This window comes from Arvicanthis niloticus, chromosome X (assembly GCF_011762505.2).
Source record: "Arvicanthis niloticus isolate mArvNil1 chromosome X, mArvNil1.pat.X, whole genome shotgun sequence".
Lineage (NCBI taxonomy): Eukaryota > Metazoa > Chordata > Mammalia > Rodentia > Muridae > Arvicanthis > Arvicanthis niloticus.
This window is the reverse complement of record NC_047679.1, coordinates 113421697-113440031: the sequence shown is the minus strand read 5'-3', so window position 1 is coordinate 113440031 and position 18335 is coordinate 113421697. Positions and strand designations below refer to the sequence as shown.

The following is an 18335-nucleotide window of genomic DNA, read 5'->3' as shown; positions in this document are numbered from 1 at the left end:
CTCTGCCTCTCAAGTCCTGGGATTAGAGGCACCAGCTATCATGCCATGCCCCCAAACCTATACTTTACTCATAAAAGTTAATTAACATTCTAAGAAGAACTCACTACCGCAGGTCAACAGCTGTTTATTTAGAACTCAACAGGAATAGATGTTCCGAGCCCCTCCAAGTCCCCTTCACCCGCGAAAAGAGACACATGAGGCAGTGTTCGGGTGGTTACTACAACGAGGCTTTACTTCTTGTATAAGCAGAAGTGGAAAGACGGAAAGCCCTGGAAAGGCACTGCTTAAATACACCCTAGAGTGACGTGTTCACTTCTGATTGCCTGTTCACTCATTACCCATAATATGCCCTGGGATGGGCAGTGACTTTTGGCGCGCTTTTTGCCTTTTGCACCTGGGCAGTCAGTTGTTTACTAGTGGGAGGACAGGATGCCCGCGCCATCTTGGAATGGCGGAATATATCACTGCTAACCGCGGCTTCCTACAAATAGAGGTGCCACATTTTAAACAGTTAATGATTAAAGGTAGTATAGAATACAGTCAAATTATAAAGACATGTGTCTGAGGTAACAAGAATTACATCAACTCTCAGGTTCAAGATTTTCTCAAGACTCATCAGAATAACATTTGTATTTAAGGAAAACTAAGTATTTGGGTACTTCTTCTATTCCGTGTTGTTAGAAATCTGTATTTAACCATCTGTAATTTTACTTTGCAGGAAAACCATTTGCTTTTTAAACTCACGTTGTACACTAGAAAGTACACTGTTCATGTCCTTCTCCAAGTTCTCCATACCCTAAGGCACAAAAGAATGGTTTAATTACAAAACAGCTTTTCACCACAGGCTCTAAAGTTAAAAATTAATTTCCAAAATTAAGAATCTTTTCATATTCAAATAACATCTTCTATCAATTCCATCTTCATAAAACAACTGTACTATATAAACACCCAAAATTCACACCATAAAGAATATATATGTATATGTATTACATGTGTGAACAAGTGAATCAAAGGTAATTACAGCATTGTTAAAATAGTACACTTTGCATGAATTAATAAATTAATGAGAGGTTAAGGTTAGATAGAATAAAAAAACATGCAGCTCCCTGTAACCCTGAAGCACAGTTGGAAACATAAAGAACTGGACACTAACTTAGACAACATGCTAAGATTCAGTCTGAAAAGCAGGGTGGGGACTGAGATTTATGTTAGTTGGTACTGTGTCTGCCTAGCATGAATGAGTCCTAGATTTGATCATTAGGGCAGCATAAACCAAGTAGTGGGACGTTCTTGTAATCTTAGCACTAGAGCGGTGAAGACAGAAGGATTAGGGCTTCATGGCTGTTCTCAGGTATATAGGAAGACAGAGGCCAGCCTGAGCCACGTTAAACCATACCTCTAAACAGAGAGGAAGGACAAAAGTATGTAGAATGAGAAACACTAGAAAACCCAGAAGTTTAATCAGTAAATATGACCATTTTGAAAATTTCTGATAAACATCTCAAATATCAGGTTATAGTTTATTTATTATGACTAACAGCATGAATAAAAATAATTAAATGCTCTGTATTATGAGATTGTTTTCAAGTATATAAAACAAAAACTACATTTTGGTACTTCTGCTTTCATTACAGGATCATGCTGTGTAGCCCAAGCTAGTCTGCAACTTCCCATCTTTCATTCTCAAGGCTCCCCACAACTGTATCATTTTCCTGTGCTACCATATCCACCGAACAATTAAGTGAATTTAACTAAGATGTTGCTTTTTGCCTAGTATTTAAGGTGTGCTGTTACATGTAGAGAGACTTTAAAAATTAGCACCGGTCAACCCCTTTCCATGTAAAAAATGTAAACAAATAATTCCAACACTCCATAACTAGAATGGAAATAAACCTATTTTTAGCTATAATGTAGAAAATGGGGTGATTCCAACTAGGTTGGTAAGACAATAATGCTTCAAAATAAAGGAATTAAAAATATTCTAGAGAAGAAATATAACTAAAGAATAGAAGTACATAGCCTGCTGGATTAGTATAGAGCAATTCTGTAGAGAGCAGATACAGTAGATGGAAGGGATTTCATAGAATAGAGAGTTGTAGATCAGATTTACAGAAGAGAAAGAAACAGCTTAGAAAGCTTACTTGGCAGACATATGGAATCAACTCTCTGCTGAATATTTAAATTGATTTTATGCTAAAGTACTCTTCTGTGAACTTTGGACATAGGACTGAGAGGACTCAAGCTGGATCTTGTGGGGAGCTGACAGAAGGCGGCTATCATCCTTGCAAGCATCTTGAGCCATATACCCTGGCAAGAGACTTGATTACATCAGCCTACAACAGCTGAGCACACTCTGATAACATCTTGTTTTAGATACTCAGGATTTTCCCTTGGGTGTGTGAGACTTAAAGGTGTGTGACTTAAGGGTGTGACTTAGAGATCAGATTTAGAGACAAGATGTAAGGGCATGATTAAAGGCATGACTTAGAGGCATGGCTTAGAAGTGAGACATATAAAAGGAGAGAGGCAGACAGGAGAGTTCAGAACAATTTGGAGTAACAGAGAAACAGATTCTTAGGCACTTGACAGTACAACTTGGAACTAGGGATTAGGTTAGAGAGTACAACTTACAGTACAACTTGGAGTAGGAATTAGGCATTGAGGAAGAATGATTATTAGGTATTAGGCACTTGGAAGGGAGCCTGGAAAGAAGCTTGGAACTTGGAGGCACTAGAGACTAGGAACTATGAACTCAAGACTTGGGACTTGGAGAAGAAGAGACTGAAGAATAAACGGGATTGAATCACACTCTGTCTTGTCCCAATCCTCGCATCTGTCCTCACTCTCATGCTGAACCCCGACCTGCAGAGAGGAGCAGCTTGGGGCAATGCAGGCTCTATCAACTTAGCCCCCAAGGCTTTGGCAGTACGGGTTCCAACACTGACAGAACAGTCGGAGACATTTTGGTCCCCAAAAGAGGGGTAGTGCAGGTCTCAACATTTCTGGCCCCCAACTGTGGGGCAGCTTGGGCTGCAACAGGATCTGACCTGACAGCCTCCTCTGGGAACTAGCTTTCATGTTGGCAGAAAAGTTTCCAAAAGAGGGAGGCAACCAATAGTCCCATTCAGCTACAGTGAATATGAACTGCTAACACAGCATAATGACTTTAAAGTTGCAGCAGTGTCATGAACACCTTGGCAGTAACCAAAACTCTCCAATAAGACTGCAGACCTGCTCTTTGATATTTCTAGAAATTAATAGTTTTTGAAAGTGTCTCAAAACTACTGTTGGGACCTTGACTCACTAATATGCACATACAGGTAATCCTATAGTGCAACATTTAAAAAGATTTTATCATTTATTTATATAGGCATGTCTACGTGCATACACATGTGCATATGGGTGTTGACGAAGGCCAGCAGAGGGTGTCCCATCTCCTTCAGCTGGAATCCTGAGCCCCTTGATTTGCTTCCTGGGAAGCAAATACCAGTTCTCTGACAGAGCAGCCAACAATCTTAACTGCTGAGTCACCTCTACAGCCCTTGAATCTACAAATTTTAGCCCTCACCTTTTTTGTTCTAGACTCACTTTTAAGATTTTAATATCATTCTGGCCATTGTAGTAATTCTAAAAGCTATTATGCCAGAAAATATCTCTATAATACATTTAGAAACAAAAGAAGTGGACAATCTCAAGTAAGCACTTCTTTATTCAACAAATACTAGGCATTCAAGTTCAAATAATTATGTTAAAATGATGTTACTATACTACACTTTGGATGTGTATACACATTTCTGATAGAAAGGCTCAATGTTTCCTGTTTTTTAATAATTCCTTGCCAAAATAGTGAAGAGATCTGCCAATTTGATTACTTCAGTCACAATCAATTAATTCAGAATAGGAAATAGATAAAGTGTTGAAATGTATGAAGAGAATGCATTGTGTTACAATATACAACATACCTTTAGGAATTTTTCATTTGCCTGTGTAAGTGCTTTCAGGCTGTGGCTCTGCCGAGATCTAATTTGTTGAAAATTCTTCTGTTGCTGATAAAAGGAATTCTACAAATATAAATGGAGAGTTATGAAATAACTAGTAAGTGTGAAGTTTGTTGCTCTTGATGCAGTTCTGAACTGCACTCATGCTAGATATAGTCTACAACTCAACAAGGACTAAAATATCCAATTCAGAAAAACACAATTATAAGTTAATCATAAAAGGATTCCTTAAAATGAATTGGTTTTTATAATAAATGCCATCAGCATTTTGTTTTGATATTTTTCATCACTTAGTTTAGGCAGTTTTTGTTGTTGCCATTAACCAGGAAAAAACATCTTCAAAGTCCTGGCATAGGAATTTTTAAAGACATAATCTGCATTGCACAGCATAGTAGGAGGAACTCTTGATCTTCCTGCCTCAATATTTCTAGTAGTTGGTATGCCATGCATACAACTTCAGTAATCTCTTGATGGTTTAATCTGATCTCCAAGGTTTAACAACCACCTAAAATTAACAATTCTCAACTCTGTATCCTTAACAAACGGCCTTCTCCTCAACTCCATCCTCACACACTAGTGGCTCACTTAACTGCTCCACTGAATGTCACAAGTGTTTCAGATGGAATATTTTGTAACTGGATTGGCCTTGCAACCCCACAACTGTTTCATTATAATCAAGGGATGCCTACACTGGAGACTGAGGCCATCTGACCAGTGCTTTATATCAGTACCTGGTACAGCCTTGTGCTTCACCCCGATGATCGGGTTCAATTGCATGCCCTTTAGGAATCCACTGTTGTCCTAATCATTTAGAGGTTCAACCCTGTAAAAGAAACCTATCTTCCAGGCAGTGGATCAAGATTCAGAACTTTTATCATATACTCTTCTTCCTGGGTGTGACCATCCCTACACTCAGGATCCAGAACCCCAAGCTCCAATGTTGGTTTTACATTCTGCCTTGCCACCCAAGAGCTCACTCATGCCAAAGCTTCTATTGGCTCTTTTGCCCACAGACCACTAGAGAAGATCTCTCACCTCAGATGGCTTAAGGTTCAGATCCCTTGAAGGTTTCCAGTGCCGAGCCATCCAGTGCTCTTGTGTCCATTGTGTCAAATTCCAAGGCCATCCAGTCTCTAGAAGGAGGGGATTCTCAGACAAAGCCCAGTTCAATATGTCTATCAGCAATTCACCACAACTGGTAACCCCACCTTACTCAGAGTAGCCATAAAGTGCAATAAACTTTCTAACCACCATTATGCATAGGCACCACCCTGTTTGGGATTATTGCCTACAACTCCTGCTCTCTCCCCCACATCTATTTTATTGCTGATGAAGAGGTTATGATCTTCCAGGCAACAACTGCTTAACTGGTTATTCAAGCATCATACATACACTAATAATCTGGAGTGACTTGCTGATATCTTCTTTTCTAATGAGTGTCATAAATGTAACCCCAACACATCAGAGGGTCTCCAGGCCTTTATAAGAATGAGAAAGGTCATCCTGGAGGAGTTTAGGATGGAGATTGTGGAGTCAACCCCTAATCAAAATTTCAGAGTTCACCCATAAATCCCTGAACGAAGTCTATGATCAGCTTGGTGATATTTAAAAACAAGACACCCATGTTGAACCAGAGGCCCTTGTGCAATAGTCCACAATGTTTTTGCCCGTCAGTTGGCACTAGATGTTCACCAAAAGCTCCATAAGGTAAAGTGGTTCATAGGAATGAATACTGAATACCTCATCGACATCACCATCAAAGGGATTGCTAACTGGAAAGAGGATGTAAATAAAGAATAGGAAAAGTACTTTTTAAAAAAGCAAAAATGATGGTGGTCACATTGGGGACTGGAGAAAATCCAGAAACCCAGCAACCCAAAAAGAAGAAAAGATTCCCAAGAGGCTATTACAGAGGGACTAATGTTCTTACTGCAAGGAAATAGGACACCAGAAGAATGAATATCTCAGAAAGAGGGTACCAGGAGCCAAAGATCAAATCTTAAAATGAAAAAAGTCTCCTGCATAGCCACAGTGAAACAAAAGACCTCACATGGGGCTGAAGCTACCACTTGGGAGATAGACTGAGACTGAAAGTTAAGAGGCTCAATTTAGATCAACCCTCAGGAACCCATGGTCAAAGTAGATGTTGATGGCCAAACCATGAACTGTTATCTTGGACTGAGGAGCAATCATATCCATGGTAACTTCTCCCACAGGGAAGCTCATTAAAGACAGTATGACCATTGTGAGAGGGATTGGTACCATTAAGAAATATTGATTCTGCAAGCCCTGTGGCTGCTCAGCAGCCTGCCACTGTATTAGAGACCATTTTCATATGTGCCAATAGTCGCTGGTCCCCTCCTTGGAAGACACTCATTGTCAAAATTGGAGAACACTGTGATGATCATCTTGAATCCAAATGGCACCTGAGGATGTGTCTGGAAAGGCCCCCTTCTGATTTCTGTGGGTACACACGTGTTACACACACACGCATACATGGAAAACATTCATATATATAAAATAAAAAATCAGAATTAAAATAAATTTTTTGGAACAGAAATTCCTGAAGTTTATCAATTGAATGACCTCATTTTAATAGTTTGTTTTGTTGAGTCTTTTGTTAATTTTGTAGATTGCTCCCTTGGTTTTGATACAGGGTATTACTGTTTTATTTTTTAAAAAAATATTATTGGATATTTTGTTTACATTTCAGATGCCATCCCCTTTCCCAATTTCTCCTCCCTAGAAAACCCCTATTCCACCCCCTTCTTTTTTTTTGCTTTTGTACAGTTTTTTAAATGTTAATCAAAGGAGAGGAGGAGTTAGGTGATGTGTGTGTTTGTTTGTGTGTGTGTGTGTGTGTGTGTGTGTGTGTGTGTGTGTGTGTGAGAGAGAGAGAGAGAGAGAGAGAGAGAGAGAGAGAGAGAGAGAGAGAGACGCACAGAGGTGGATGTTTGAGTGTCTCCACCAGATAATTGATATATCTAGGTTTGGTGTTGGGTTACACTTCTGATTGTATGGGCATATTGTTATTGAGCATTACCAAATATATAAAGCCTTTGATTAATCTTTAAGTATTAGAGTCTCATTTTCTTACTGGGGCTGCCTGGATGGCAGGATGGTCTGGGCAATGCCCAACCTTGCAGAGACAGGGTAGAAGATTGGCATAGCCATCTCTCACTCTGGCGTCTTGTGGGTGGCAGGGCTGGTGTTTCTGGCTGGCCATTTCCAGCTGCAGCACACATATGACCTTTGGCCACACAAAGGTCTGAGCTAGGCAGAGCTGCTGCAGCTTAGATAGTCGACTTGACTGGTGGTTGGATGAAATAATTACAACAGTTTTGTTGCTTTTTTGTGTCCTTCTCTTTGTTTCTACTTGGTTGGGTTCTTTAACGGGAGTAAAATACATTATCCAAAACATGCCATTCGTGGTCTAGATTCAGGTATACTAAACTGGATTGTATTGTCAGAATTATTATGATAGGTTTTCAATAAGAGTTTAGGTTAGAAAATAAAAACATAATGGACATTAATCTTCTCCCTGATAGAAGGAAATGTTGGAAGAGCTTGTGTCTTTGCTTTAAAAAAATGGCCATTGCAAGGAACTGTTTGATGAGGAAATGCATGAAGAAAAAAATGAAGTCAGTAGTTTTATGATCTTATATCTGGTCTTATATGAAGTTGCGAAAAGTATGGGGTTTTGTGGGTATGATACAATATGCCAGGGATGAGGAATGTTTCTGTGTCAGTATCTTTATGAAGGAGGTAATGTGTTAGGCTCTACTTAGATTAGTGCTAGTGAGATGATCTCATAAAGGTCCTACACAAAGCTCATGTGATCTGGCCTTTGGATGGTGGAGATGTTGTAGCCAAGGTCCACTTACGGCTCCTATTCTTACAGGACTTGTAAGTTTCTTATGACCTAGGCATTTAAAATTATTTTGGGTTTAAATTGATCATAGTAGTGCATGCCTTTAAATCCTAGCACTTCAGAAGCAGACAATGAAGGATTTCTGTAAGCTTGTGGCTAGCATGGTCGACATAGAATTCCAGACCATCCATGATTGCAGGGGAGTTGGTCGGGACTGGGAGAGACCCTGTGTCATAAGAAAGGAAAACTAGTTGGGTTTATCCATTTGTTACCTATAGGGGTTGGTATGCATAAAGGAATTCAAAGCAAAGGAAGAATGAATTATTTTCAAATCATCCAGAATTAAAGACGATACTAGTAATAGAAAGTATAAATAGATACAAAATAGAGGACACTGTAATTTCCCTTCACCTATCTAACTGAATAAGGAAACCATGTAAAGATGTGATGATACAGGGCCTCATTTAACAAGTGTGCACTGCAATACTTAGGTTGGAATGAGTCACTTTGAATTACATGTCACTCTATCCACTCTGAGTAGTGTAAGGCTCACCAAGCATCCATTTGTTTTAGCCATATGTGTTTATGAATACGGTGATATACATACACAAATGCATTAGATGTGTTTTTCAATTTCTGGTTTTCTTATAGATAGATATTATAATGAAACATCAAGATAAATTAAATGGAAAATAATTATTTTTAACACTTACATGTTATAGGAAGAAGTAAAACTGCTCTCTTCCTTATTGTCTTAGTAGAGAAGACCATTCATTGAAATAGCAGACAGTTCAGAAGACATGCTCTTGGAGGAAATTATGGTGAAGAACTTTAAATTCTGTGTGTGTGTGTATGTGTATGAGTGTGTACATATATGTATCTATGTTACACACAAAGTATGTCAGGGTTTAGCTACAAGTGGTACATTCGTAAAAAATAAAGAGGATCATGGAAGCTACATTTACACACTTTCATATTAAAGTATCATGCACCCTGGTTTACCTAATTTGTTGTCCATCGTGTACAATATAAGTGATGATAAACATCATATTGGGTTGAGGAAGGCTCACTGTGTGTGTCACTTGAAATATTGTCCTATAGAAGCCTTTACTCTTGTTACAGCTTGCTTGACTTAATTTGGCATTTGTATCTAAAGGACTAAATTTTGGAAAGGTGAATTGATTCTTAAATTTTAACCTTACAGACACATCCAGAGTTATAAGCATACAGATTTACACAAAACCTACATGTTCTTAAACTTACAGATTTCGTTTATTTTTTAATTATAATTTAATTAAAATATGTATACCTCTGATTTCTTTTCTCTAAACACTCCCATATTCTGCCCTGTTCTCTCTCAAATTGATGACCTTGTGTCAGTAATTGTTATTGAAAGTATTCATGTGTTTGCATATATACCTATTTATTCCTAAATATGTTCAGCTAAGTCTGTATAGTGTTACTTGTGTGTATGTTTTGAAGGATGACTGTTTCACACTAGTCTCAAAACCCTGTCTCAAACTGCCTTCCCCAAAGAAATAAATATCAGGCATTTGATGATTTGAATAAGAATGGTTCCCCACAGGCTCATATATTTGCCTGCTTTGTCAATGGAACAAAATTAAAAATGATTAAGATTGTTGAAGGAGGCCTGTCACTAGAGGTGTGCTTTGAGGCATCAAAAGCTCATGCTTTTGATGAACTGGAAAGAGCATACATTAATAAATTGACAGTACACCTGAAAGCCTTAGAACAAAAAGAAGAAAATACACCCAAGAGGAGTAGACGGCATGAAATAATCAATCTCAGGGCTGAAATCAACCAAGTAGAAACAGAAAGAACTATACAAAACATCGATAAAACCAGGAGCTGGTTCTTTGAGAAAATCAACAAGATAGACAAACCCTTATCAGACTGACCAAAGGGCACAGAGACAATACTGAAATTAATAAGATCAGAACTGAAAAGGGAGACATAACAACAGAAACAGAGGAAATTAAAAAAATTATCAGATCCTACTACAAAGGCCTATACTCAACAAAATTGGAAAATCTGGATGAATTGGACAATTTTCTAGACAGATACCAAGTATCAAAATTAAAACAGGAGCAGATAAACCATCTAAACAGTCCCATAACCCCTAAAGAAATAGAAGCAGTCATTAAAAGTCTCCCCACCAAAAATGTCTGGGACCAGACGGTTTTAGTGCAGAATTCTATCAGAACATCCAGGAAGACCTAATACCAATTCTCTTCAAACTATTCCACAGAATTGAAACAGAAGGAACAATACACAGTTCGTTCTATGAAGCTACAATTAAGCTCATACCTAGACTTCACAAAGACACAACAAAGAAAGAGAACTTCAGATCAATCTCCTTTATGAATATTGATGCAAAAATACTCAATAAAATTCTCACAAACCGAATCCAAGAACACATCAAAACAATCATCCATCATGATCAAGTAAGCTTTATCCCAGGAATGCAGGGATTGTTCAAAATTAAGAAATCCATCAACATAATCAACATAATATAGACAAACTCAAAGAAAAAAAACCACATGATCATCTCACTAGATGCTGAGAAAGCATTTGACAAAATACAACATCCCTTCATGTTAAAAGTCTTGGAAAGATCAGGAATTCAAGGTCCATACCTAAACATACTAAAAGCAATATACAGCAAGCCAGTAGCCAACATCAAACTAAATGGAGAGAAACTTGAAGCAATCCCACTAAGATCAGGGACTAGACAAGGCTGCCCACTCTCTCCCTATCTATTCAATATAGTACTGGAAGTCTTAGCTAGAGTGATTAGACAACAAAAGGAAGTCAAAGGGATACAAATAAGAAAGGAAGAAGTCAAAATTTCAATATTTGCAGATGATATGACAGTATACTTAAGTGACCCTAAAACTTCCACCAGAGAACTCCTAAACCTGATAAACAACTTCAGAAAAGTGGCCGTATATAAAATCAAACAAATCATTAGCCTTCTTCTACCTAAAAGATAAATAGGCTGAGAAAGAAATTAGGGAAATGACACCCTTCACAATAGTTACAAACAATATAAAATACCTTGGAGTGAATCTAACCAAGCAAGTAAAAGATCTGTATGACAAGAACTTCAAGTCTCTGAAGAAAGAAATTGAAGAAGATCTCAGAAGATGGAAAGATCTCCCATGCTCCTGGATTGGCAGGATTAATGTAGTCAAAATGGCCATCTTGCCAAAAGCAATCTAAAGATTCAATGCAATCCCCATCAAAATTTGAAATCAATTCTTCATAGAGATAGAAAGACAATTTGCAAATTCATTTGGAATAACAAAAAACCCTGGATAGTGAGAACTATTCTCAACAATAAGAGAATTTCTGGAGGAATCACCGTCCCTGACCTCAAACTCTACTGCAGGGCAGTAGTGATAAAAACTGCATGGTATTGGTACAGAGACAGGCAGGAAGATCAATGGAATAGAATTGAAGATCCAGAAATGAACCCACACACCTATGATCACTTAATCATTGACAAAGGAGCTAAAACCATTCAGTGGAAAAAGGACAGCTTTTTCAGCAAATGGTGCTGGTTCAACTGGAGGTCAGCACGTAGAAGGATGCAAATCAATCCATTCTTATCTCATTGTACAAAGCTCAAGTCCAAGTGGATAAAGGACCTTCACATAAAATCAGATACACTGAAACTCACAGAAGAGAAGGTGGGGAAGACCCTCGAATACCTAGGCACAGGGGAAAAGTTCCTGAACAGAACACCAATGGCTTTATGCTCTAAGATCAAGAATTGACAAATGGGACCTCATAAAATTGCAAAGCTTCTGTAAGGCAAAGGACACTGTCAACATGACAAAACGGCAACCAACAGATTAGGAAAAGATCTTTACCAATCCTACATCTGATAGGGGGCTAATATCCAAAATATACAAAGAACCCAAGAAATTATACTCCAGATAACCAAATAACCCTATTAAATATGGGGTACAAAGCTAAACAGAGAATTCTCAACTGAGGAAACTCAAATGGCTGAGAAGCACCTTAAGAAATGCTCAACATCCTTAGTCATCAGGGAAATGCAAATCAAAACAACCCTGAGATACCACCTCACACCAATCAGATTGGCTAAGATCAAAAACTCAGGTGATAGTAGATGCTGGCTAGGATGTGAAGAAAGAGGAACACTCCTCCATTGTTGGTGGGATTGCAAGCTGGTACAACCACTCTGGAAATCAGTCTGGTGGTTCCTCAGAAAATTGGACATAGCATTACCTGAAGACCCAGCTATATCACTCCTGGGCTTATACCCAAAAGATACTCCAACATATAACAAGGACATATGCTCCACTATGTTCATAGCAGCCTTATTTATGATAGCCAGAAGCTGGAAAGAACCAAGATGTCCTTCAACAGAGGAATGGATACAAAAATGTGGTACATTTACACAATGGAGTATTACTCAGCTATTAAAAATAATGAATTCGAGAAATTCTTAGGCAAATGGATGGAACTAGAAATTATCATCCTGAGTGAGTTAACCCAATCACAAAAGAACTCACATGGTATTTACTCACTGATAAGTGGATATTAGCCCAAAAGCTTGAAATACCCAAGATACAACTCACAGACCACATGAAGCTCATGAAGAAGCAAGACCAAGTGGGGATGCCTCAGTCCTACTTAGAAGGAGTAATAAAATACTCAAGGGAGCAAATATGGAGACAAAGTGTGGGACAGAAACTGAAGGAGGGGCCATCTGGAGACCATTCCACCTGGGTATCCATCCCATGTGCAGTCACCTAAGCTAGACACTGGTGTGGATGGCTGGAAGTGCATGCTGACAAGAACCTGATATAGCAAGCACTCTACCACTGAGCTAAATCCCCATCCCCACATCAGAACTCTGGAGATGAAAGAGAGTTCAAATCCAACCTAGGATACATAGTGAAAACCTGTCTTAAGTGAAAAAAGAAATGAAATTCAAATGCTCCTATTAATTTACAAAAGAAAATTATATGTCAAAAAGCACACATCCATTTAGAAAAAAACCCTGCCATAAATGTAGATATTCTATCAATATCATTAAAAAGCAACTAAATACACAAAATTGAAGTTAATGCAATCTGTCAAGGTAAAGCAATAAAAGGCATTATGCATGGTTGCTTACAAGGAAAATCCTGAGGTTTCCCAAGAAATGCAAAAAAAAAAAAAAAAAAAAAAAAAAAAAAAAAAAAAAAAAAAAAAAAAAAAAAAAAAAAAAAAAAAAAAAAAAAAAAAAACCAAAACAAAACAAGACTCAAAAAAAAAAAAGGAAAAAAAAAACCCCAAACCCACCAAACTTACAGGGAGTACATTCTGCTCATAAGATACAAGATCCCAAAATAGAAGAAGTCCATGACATCTATTTATAAAGTGATATAATGAGGAAATAAAAGTGAAAACTAGTCCCTTTGCTGTTGTTACAGTGGGATGGAAGGCTAAGGCACATAAGTCACAAAGGAAATAGAAAGAGTATCTATATCCTGAAAATGATGAAAAGTTGATGAAAGAAATCAATGGTCATCTAAATTGATACACGTAGTATTCAAGGTTCAGAGAGGTCAACACAGTAAAGATATCAGTACTCTTCAAACCATTTACAGATTTAATGTAACTTTTAGCAAGGTCTCAATCAGGTTTGTTGTAGTCCTAACTAAAATTACTGTAGAATTTACACATATACCCTCTGTGTACTCAGAGAGCAGTGTATAGAGAAAGGGAGGAGCTCCCCTGGTAAAGCAGTCACAACAGTGGAGTAGCTTGGTAAATAGGGGTGTGTGAGTTGTGGTGAGTGTGGTGGCCACTGCTGCAGCTATATGGGAGGCCCAATCTGAAACAGAATGAAAGTGGTGTCAATACCACATTAGAATGTTGGCTGTTTTAGTATTTCAGGTAGAATTTGTCTTTTTCATCTTCAAAGAAGAAGAAATTCAGAACAGCAGAATTCATATGCACAGCAGAAAATATTTAAAGATCAGGCCATAGAAAAATAAATGCAGCACTTTGGGATGTGTGTGTGTGTATGTATGTATGTATGCATGTGTAAGTGCACACATGTATATTCATGTGTGTATGCATTTGTGTGCAGGACGTAGGATAACATGCATGTCCATCCACCTTGTGATTTTTAAGGCAGGATCCTTTACTGACTGTGTAACTCACCAAATAAATAAAGTTGGCTTCTCAGTGAGGCTTGGAGATGCATACAAAACATTTCAACATGGAAGCTGTGGTATGTCACAGTGTGTCCCACAGTATATGTTTATATGCCTTCACTTGCAAATGTTCATTGCAATGAATCATTGGTCTGGTCCAAGACCTCTGGCTTTTGTGACACTATCAATACTACATCCTCATCACTGTTTATCCTGTTGTCACTCTGTGTCATTGAGATCCCACAGCTTGGAACAACAGAACTTATTCACATCACCAGGACAAGCTCTCCAGCATTACACCAGCTAAGACATCCAGTGGTGCCATCTGCAGGAGGTAGCATCAGGTCTCCTACTCTCATGCCTTCTGAGCCTGACCACACCTCCAGTGCCAGCTCCCTTTTCTGTGCTTCCCAGCCAAGGTGAGATGCAGGGCTCCCTCTCATATCCCAAGTGCTGCAGACAGTGAGTGGCTGGGCCAGCTCCCCTCTCACTCTCCTCTGAGAGTGGCATGCAACTTATAGGGTCAGCACTCATAGTGGTGAGGGGAGCAAAACTTAATTATGTGGGGTCATACTCTCTGTGACTATTAAGAAACTCTGAACTCTTTTAACTCTTAGGGGGCTGATGAAAAAGGAAAAGAAAGAAAAATCATCCATACACACATGTACACTGGATGAAGCAAAGCAGGCTCTAAGAAGCAAACTCCAACAATTTCACACATATATACATACATATGCATGTATGTACATACATATGTACATACATACATATGTACATACATATTTGGATGAGGAAAAGCTTCAATGAGCTGTCTCCAACAACTTTACACATGCACACACACATATACATATATACACATTTGGTGGGTGGAGCAAATTCCATCAACCTTACACATATACATATTTATACATATTTGGTAGATTGAGAGACACTTCAACAACTTTATTTTTCCTTTTGTCCATTTATATAGCTCAAGACAAAGTTCTCTATGTAAGAGGAAGAATTACCTCATTCAGAAACAGATCAAATGTTACACAATAAGAAATTGCAGCTAGATTGTTGATTACTTATGTTCAAAACACTAGCTTTATCTAGCTTTCATTCTATAAACTCATTATAAGTTCAAATCTAAGCTGGGCAGTAGTGGCTTGGCTTACGCCTTTAATCCCAGAATTTGGGAGGCAGAGGCAGGTGGATTTCTGAGTTTGAGGCCAGCCTGGTCTACAGAGTGAGTTCCAGAACAGCCAGGGCTATACAGAGAAACCCTGTCTCAAAAAAAAAAAAAAAAAAAAAAAAAAAAAAAAAAAAAAACAAAAACCCAAAAGTTCAAATCTATAGTTTTACATAGCCTTACTTTATCATGGCCTCACCCTAGGGCCTGACCTAGAAGGAATGTTTTCTTTGATCATTAACTTGTTACAAGCCTATTTTCTTCCTAGAGCACTTTATGTTCTTGTAATGTATGGAAGCTCACTGCATTCATTGCCATGCAGCTGTTACTATTCTACGCGGGAGAGGCATATACTACTTTTGATTCAATCTTTACACTTTCTATCAATTGTCTTAACTTCCTAAATTTATCTGAATTAAATTGCAAATCCTAGAAAACCATTAATTCATCTAAACTGCATTATTTCATGAAATTTCATCTTCACATTGATCTGCAGGAAATATGCCCAATAGAGTGGGCTAATGCCCAGGAATTAATCATAATACACTATAGGCAGAAAGGGTCTTTCTTTCTCCAATCACACCATGTCAGAGAAATGAGAAATACAGTAATGACAAACATGAGAAGGCAAAGCAGCAGCACGAATCAATGATGTGACAAAGCCTCTGGGTCTGTGCCTTTCTAGAATTCACCCACTGCCACCATGCAAAATGGTGGACAGGCACCAGGAAGGTTACTTGCCTACTGCAGCTCCTCTTGTATGGTATGGTGTCTGCCAATAAGCTTAACAAATTGGTAGTTTGTTAGATAGTGCATTTTTGTGCAATAAAGACTTTGTGTTTGCTTGAAGTATTCTTTGGTTTATATAGAGAATTTTTTTAAAAGTAATGTGAATAAACTATTAATAATAACAGTGACATCTGTTTGATTTTCTTCAGCTATTACAACCTTACCTTCTTCTGTCTTTCTAGAATTCACATATTTATAAAATGTTTGTGTCTTTGAATTAATATAATTAAAATAAATTTATGTACAAAGCCCAGGCCATGCAACAGCTAGAAGGCTCTTTTTAAAAGATTTATTTTATTTTTATGTGTACGTGTGTGTCTGTGTGTGTTTGTGTGTGTGTGTGTGTGTGTGTGTGATATGTGTACAGTGCCCAAGGAGGCCAGAAGACCTGAAGATACAGGCAATTTTTGAGCTACCTTGGGTGCTATGAACAGAACATGGGTCCTTTGGATGGTTAAAAAGTATTGTTGACCATTGAGCTATCTCTTTTGTGAAGAATAACAAGGAAGAATAAAGTAAAAAAAAAAATTCTGCACAACAGATAGAAGGCTTGCTATACAACTGTAATAAGGGTTCAATAGTCACAGCAAACAATAAAACAGCTCAGTCTGGACAGATGTATACAAATTGCCAAGTACCTTTTGACACAAAACACAGAAGCAATTCAATGGAGGAAAGATAGAACTTTCAACAAATGATGCTGAGGCAACTGGACACCGTGCTGACTATTCTTTGTTGTTAACTTGACAACATTTGGAATTAACTAAACCTCAAATGACTGGGCACATCTGTGAAGGTTTTTTTTCTTAATTAAATACTTTGAAATGGTAAGACCCACTTTTAATCTGTATCTTTCAAGTGGGAAAAGTCACCTTTAACCTGGGCCACACCTATACAAAAGGCCTGCAGCATATATAAAAAACACGGAAGAAGAAAGTTTGTTTTCTTTGTCTATTTCCCCTATTGGAAAGTCCATTCCTTCACTGGCATTAGAGCTCACTTTTTCAGGATTCCAGAGTACACTGAAGCCCATCTGAGACATCCAGCCTCATAGACTGAACAACTGTTGGATTCTTAGACCAACCATTGATAGACAGCTATTGTTGGACCACAGCCTGCAATTCACTTTATTAAATAAATTATATATAATAAAATATATTATATATAAAAATAAATTATATAATAAAATACATTATATAGAAAAATAAATTATATATAATATATACATCACAGTTGTATAAAATGAATACATATAGTCATATATATTTGTCCTGTAAGTTTTGTTTCTCTAGAGAGCCCTAACTCATACAGATGCCTATAGGTAAAAGAATCAGCCTCAGCCTCAACTTCATACTGTATGTAAATTAATTCAAAATGGCATGGTCTTAAATGTAAGAACAAAATAAAAGATTTAGGAAAAGTTAAAGGTATTTACAGCTAAGGCAGAACCATACACTCTAACAGGAACAATTGATCCTCACTAAAATTAAAATTAAAAACTTTTATGTTAAGCCGGGTGGTGGTGCATGCTTTAACCTCAGCATTTGGGAGGCAGAGGCAGAGGCAGGTGGATCTCCGTGAGTTTGAGGTCAGCTTGGTCTACAGAGTTTTCTACAGCCAGAGCTACACAGAGAAACTTTATCTTGAAAAACTAAGAAACAAAACAAAACCAAAAAATAAAGTAGAAAAGAACTATTATTCTGTAGAAACCCATGGGAAGAAGGTAAAAAGAATAGTTTAAGAGAGATAATTAAGTGCAAGCCAAACATTCAATAAAACATCAGAATCCACAACACAGAAAGAAGTTCCTGATTCAACAGTGAAAAAGTAATCTAAATCAATTATAGTCCTACAGGGGAGTTTTCCTAGGGTGAATTTTTCACAAGCACAGTCTAGGTTACACAACTTATACACAAAGAAAAGAAGGTATCTTTACCTAGAGAGGTGGTTAGCTTGTAGATGTCCAGTATCACTTCACTGTAGAGTGTCTTCTGGGAAGGGTTCAGCATATCCCATTCTTCATCCGATAACTGTATTTCTATATCTTCAAATGTTAACAAGTCCTAAAGACAAGAATGGACTTGAATGTAATACTCCTGCAGAAGCGGGTCTGTTACCTGCCTGTGAAGCATGTGATAGGTTGCACGCTCAACTAATTATTAGTAAAGAATGTAGGAGGGGGAAACTGAGATGGCAGGAAACAGGCAAGTGGATCAATGAATGGCTTGTGAAGGATCCAGTTTCCACTCTTATCGTGCCAAGCCTGGTGGTCAGTAAGGTCTAATGAACCCCAGAATACTAGGGGT

At 37.9% G+C, this 18335-nt stretch overlaps 1 protein-coding gene across 1 annotated transcript; it reads right to left on the bottom strand.

Annotated features, from left to right (window-relative positions):
• Positions 1-215: 215 nt before the first annotated feature.
• Positions 216-18098, bottom strand: LOC117695369 (synaptonemal complex protein 3-like). Its single transcript, XM_076918633.1, has 4 exons — positions 17966-18098; positions 5034-5131; positions 3963-4061; positions 216-796 (listed from the first exon to the last, which is right to left on the bottom strand). Exons 1-4 carry the CDS (start codon positions 18036-18038, stop codon positions 692-694), a joined length of 375 nt encoding a protein of 124 aa, XP_076774748.1. The 5' UTR covers positions 18039-18098; the 3' UTR covers positions 216-691.
• Between the last annotated feature and the right edge of the window lie 237 nt (positions 18099-18335).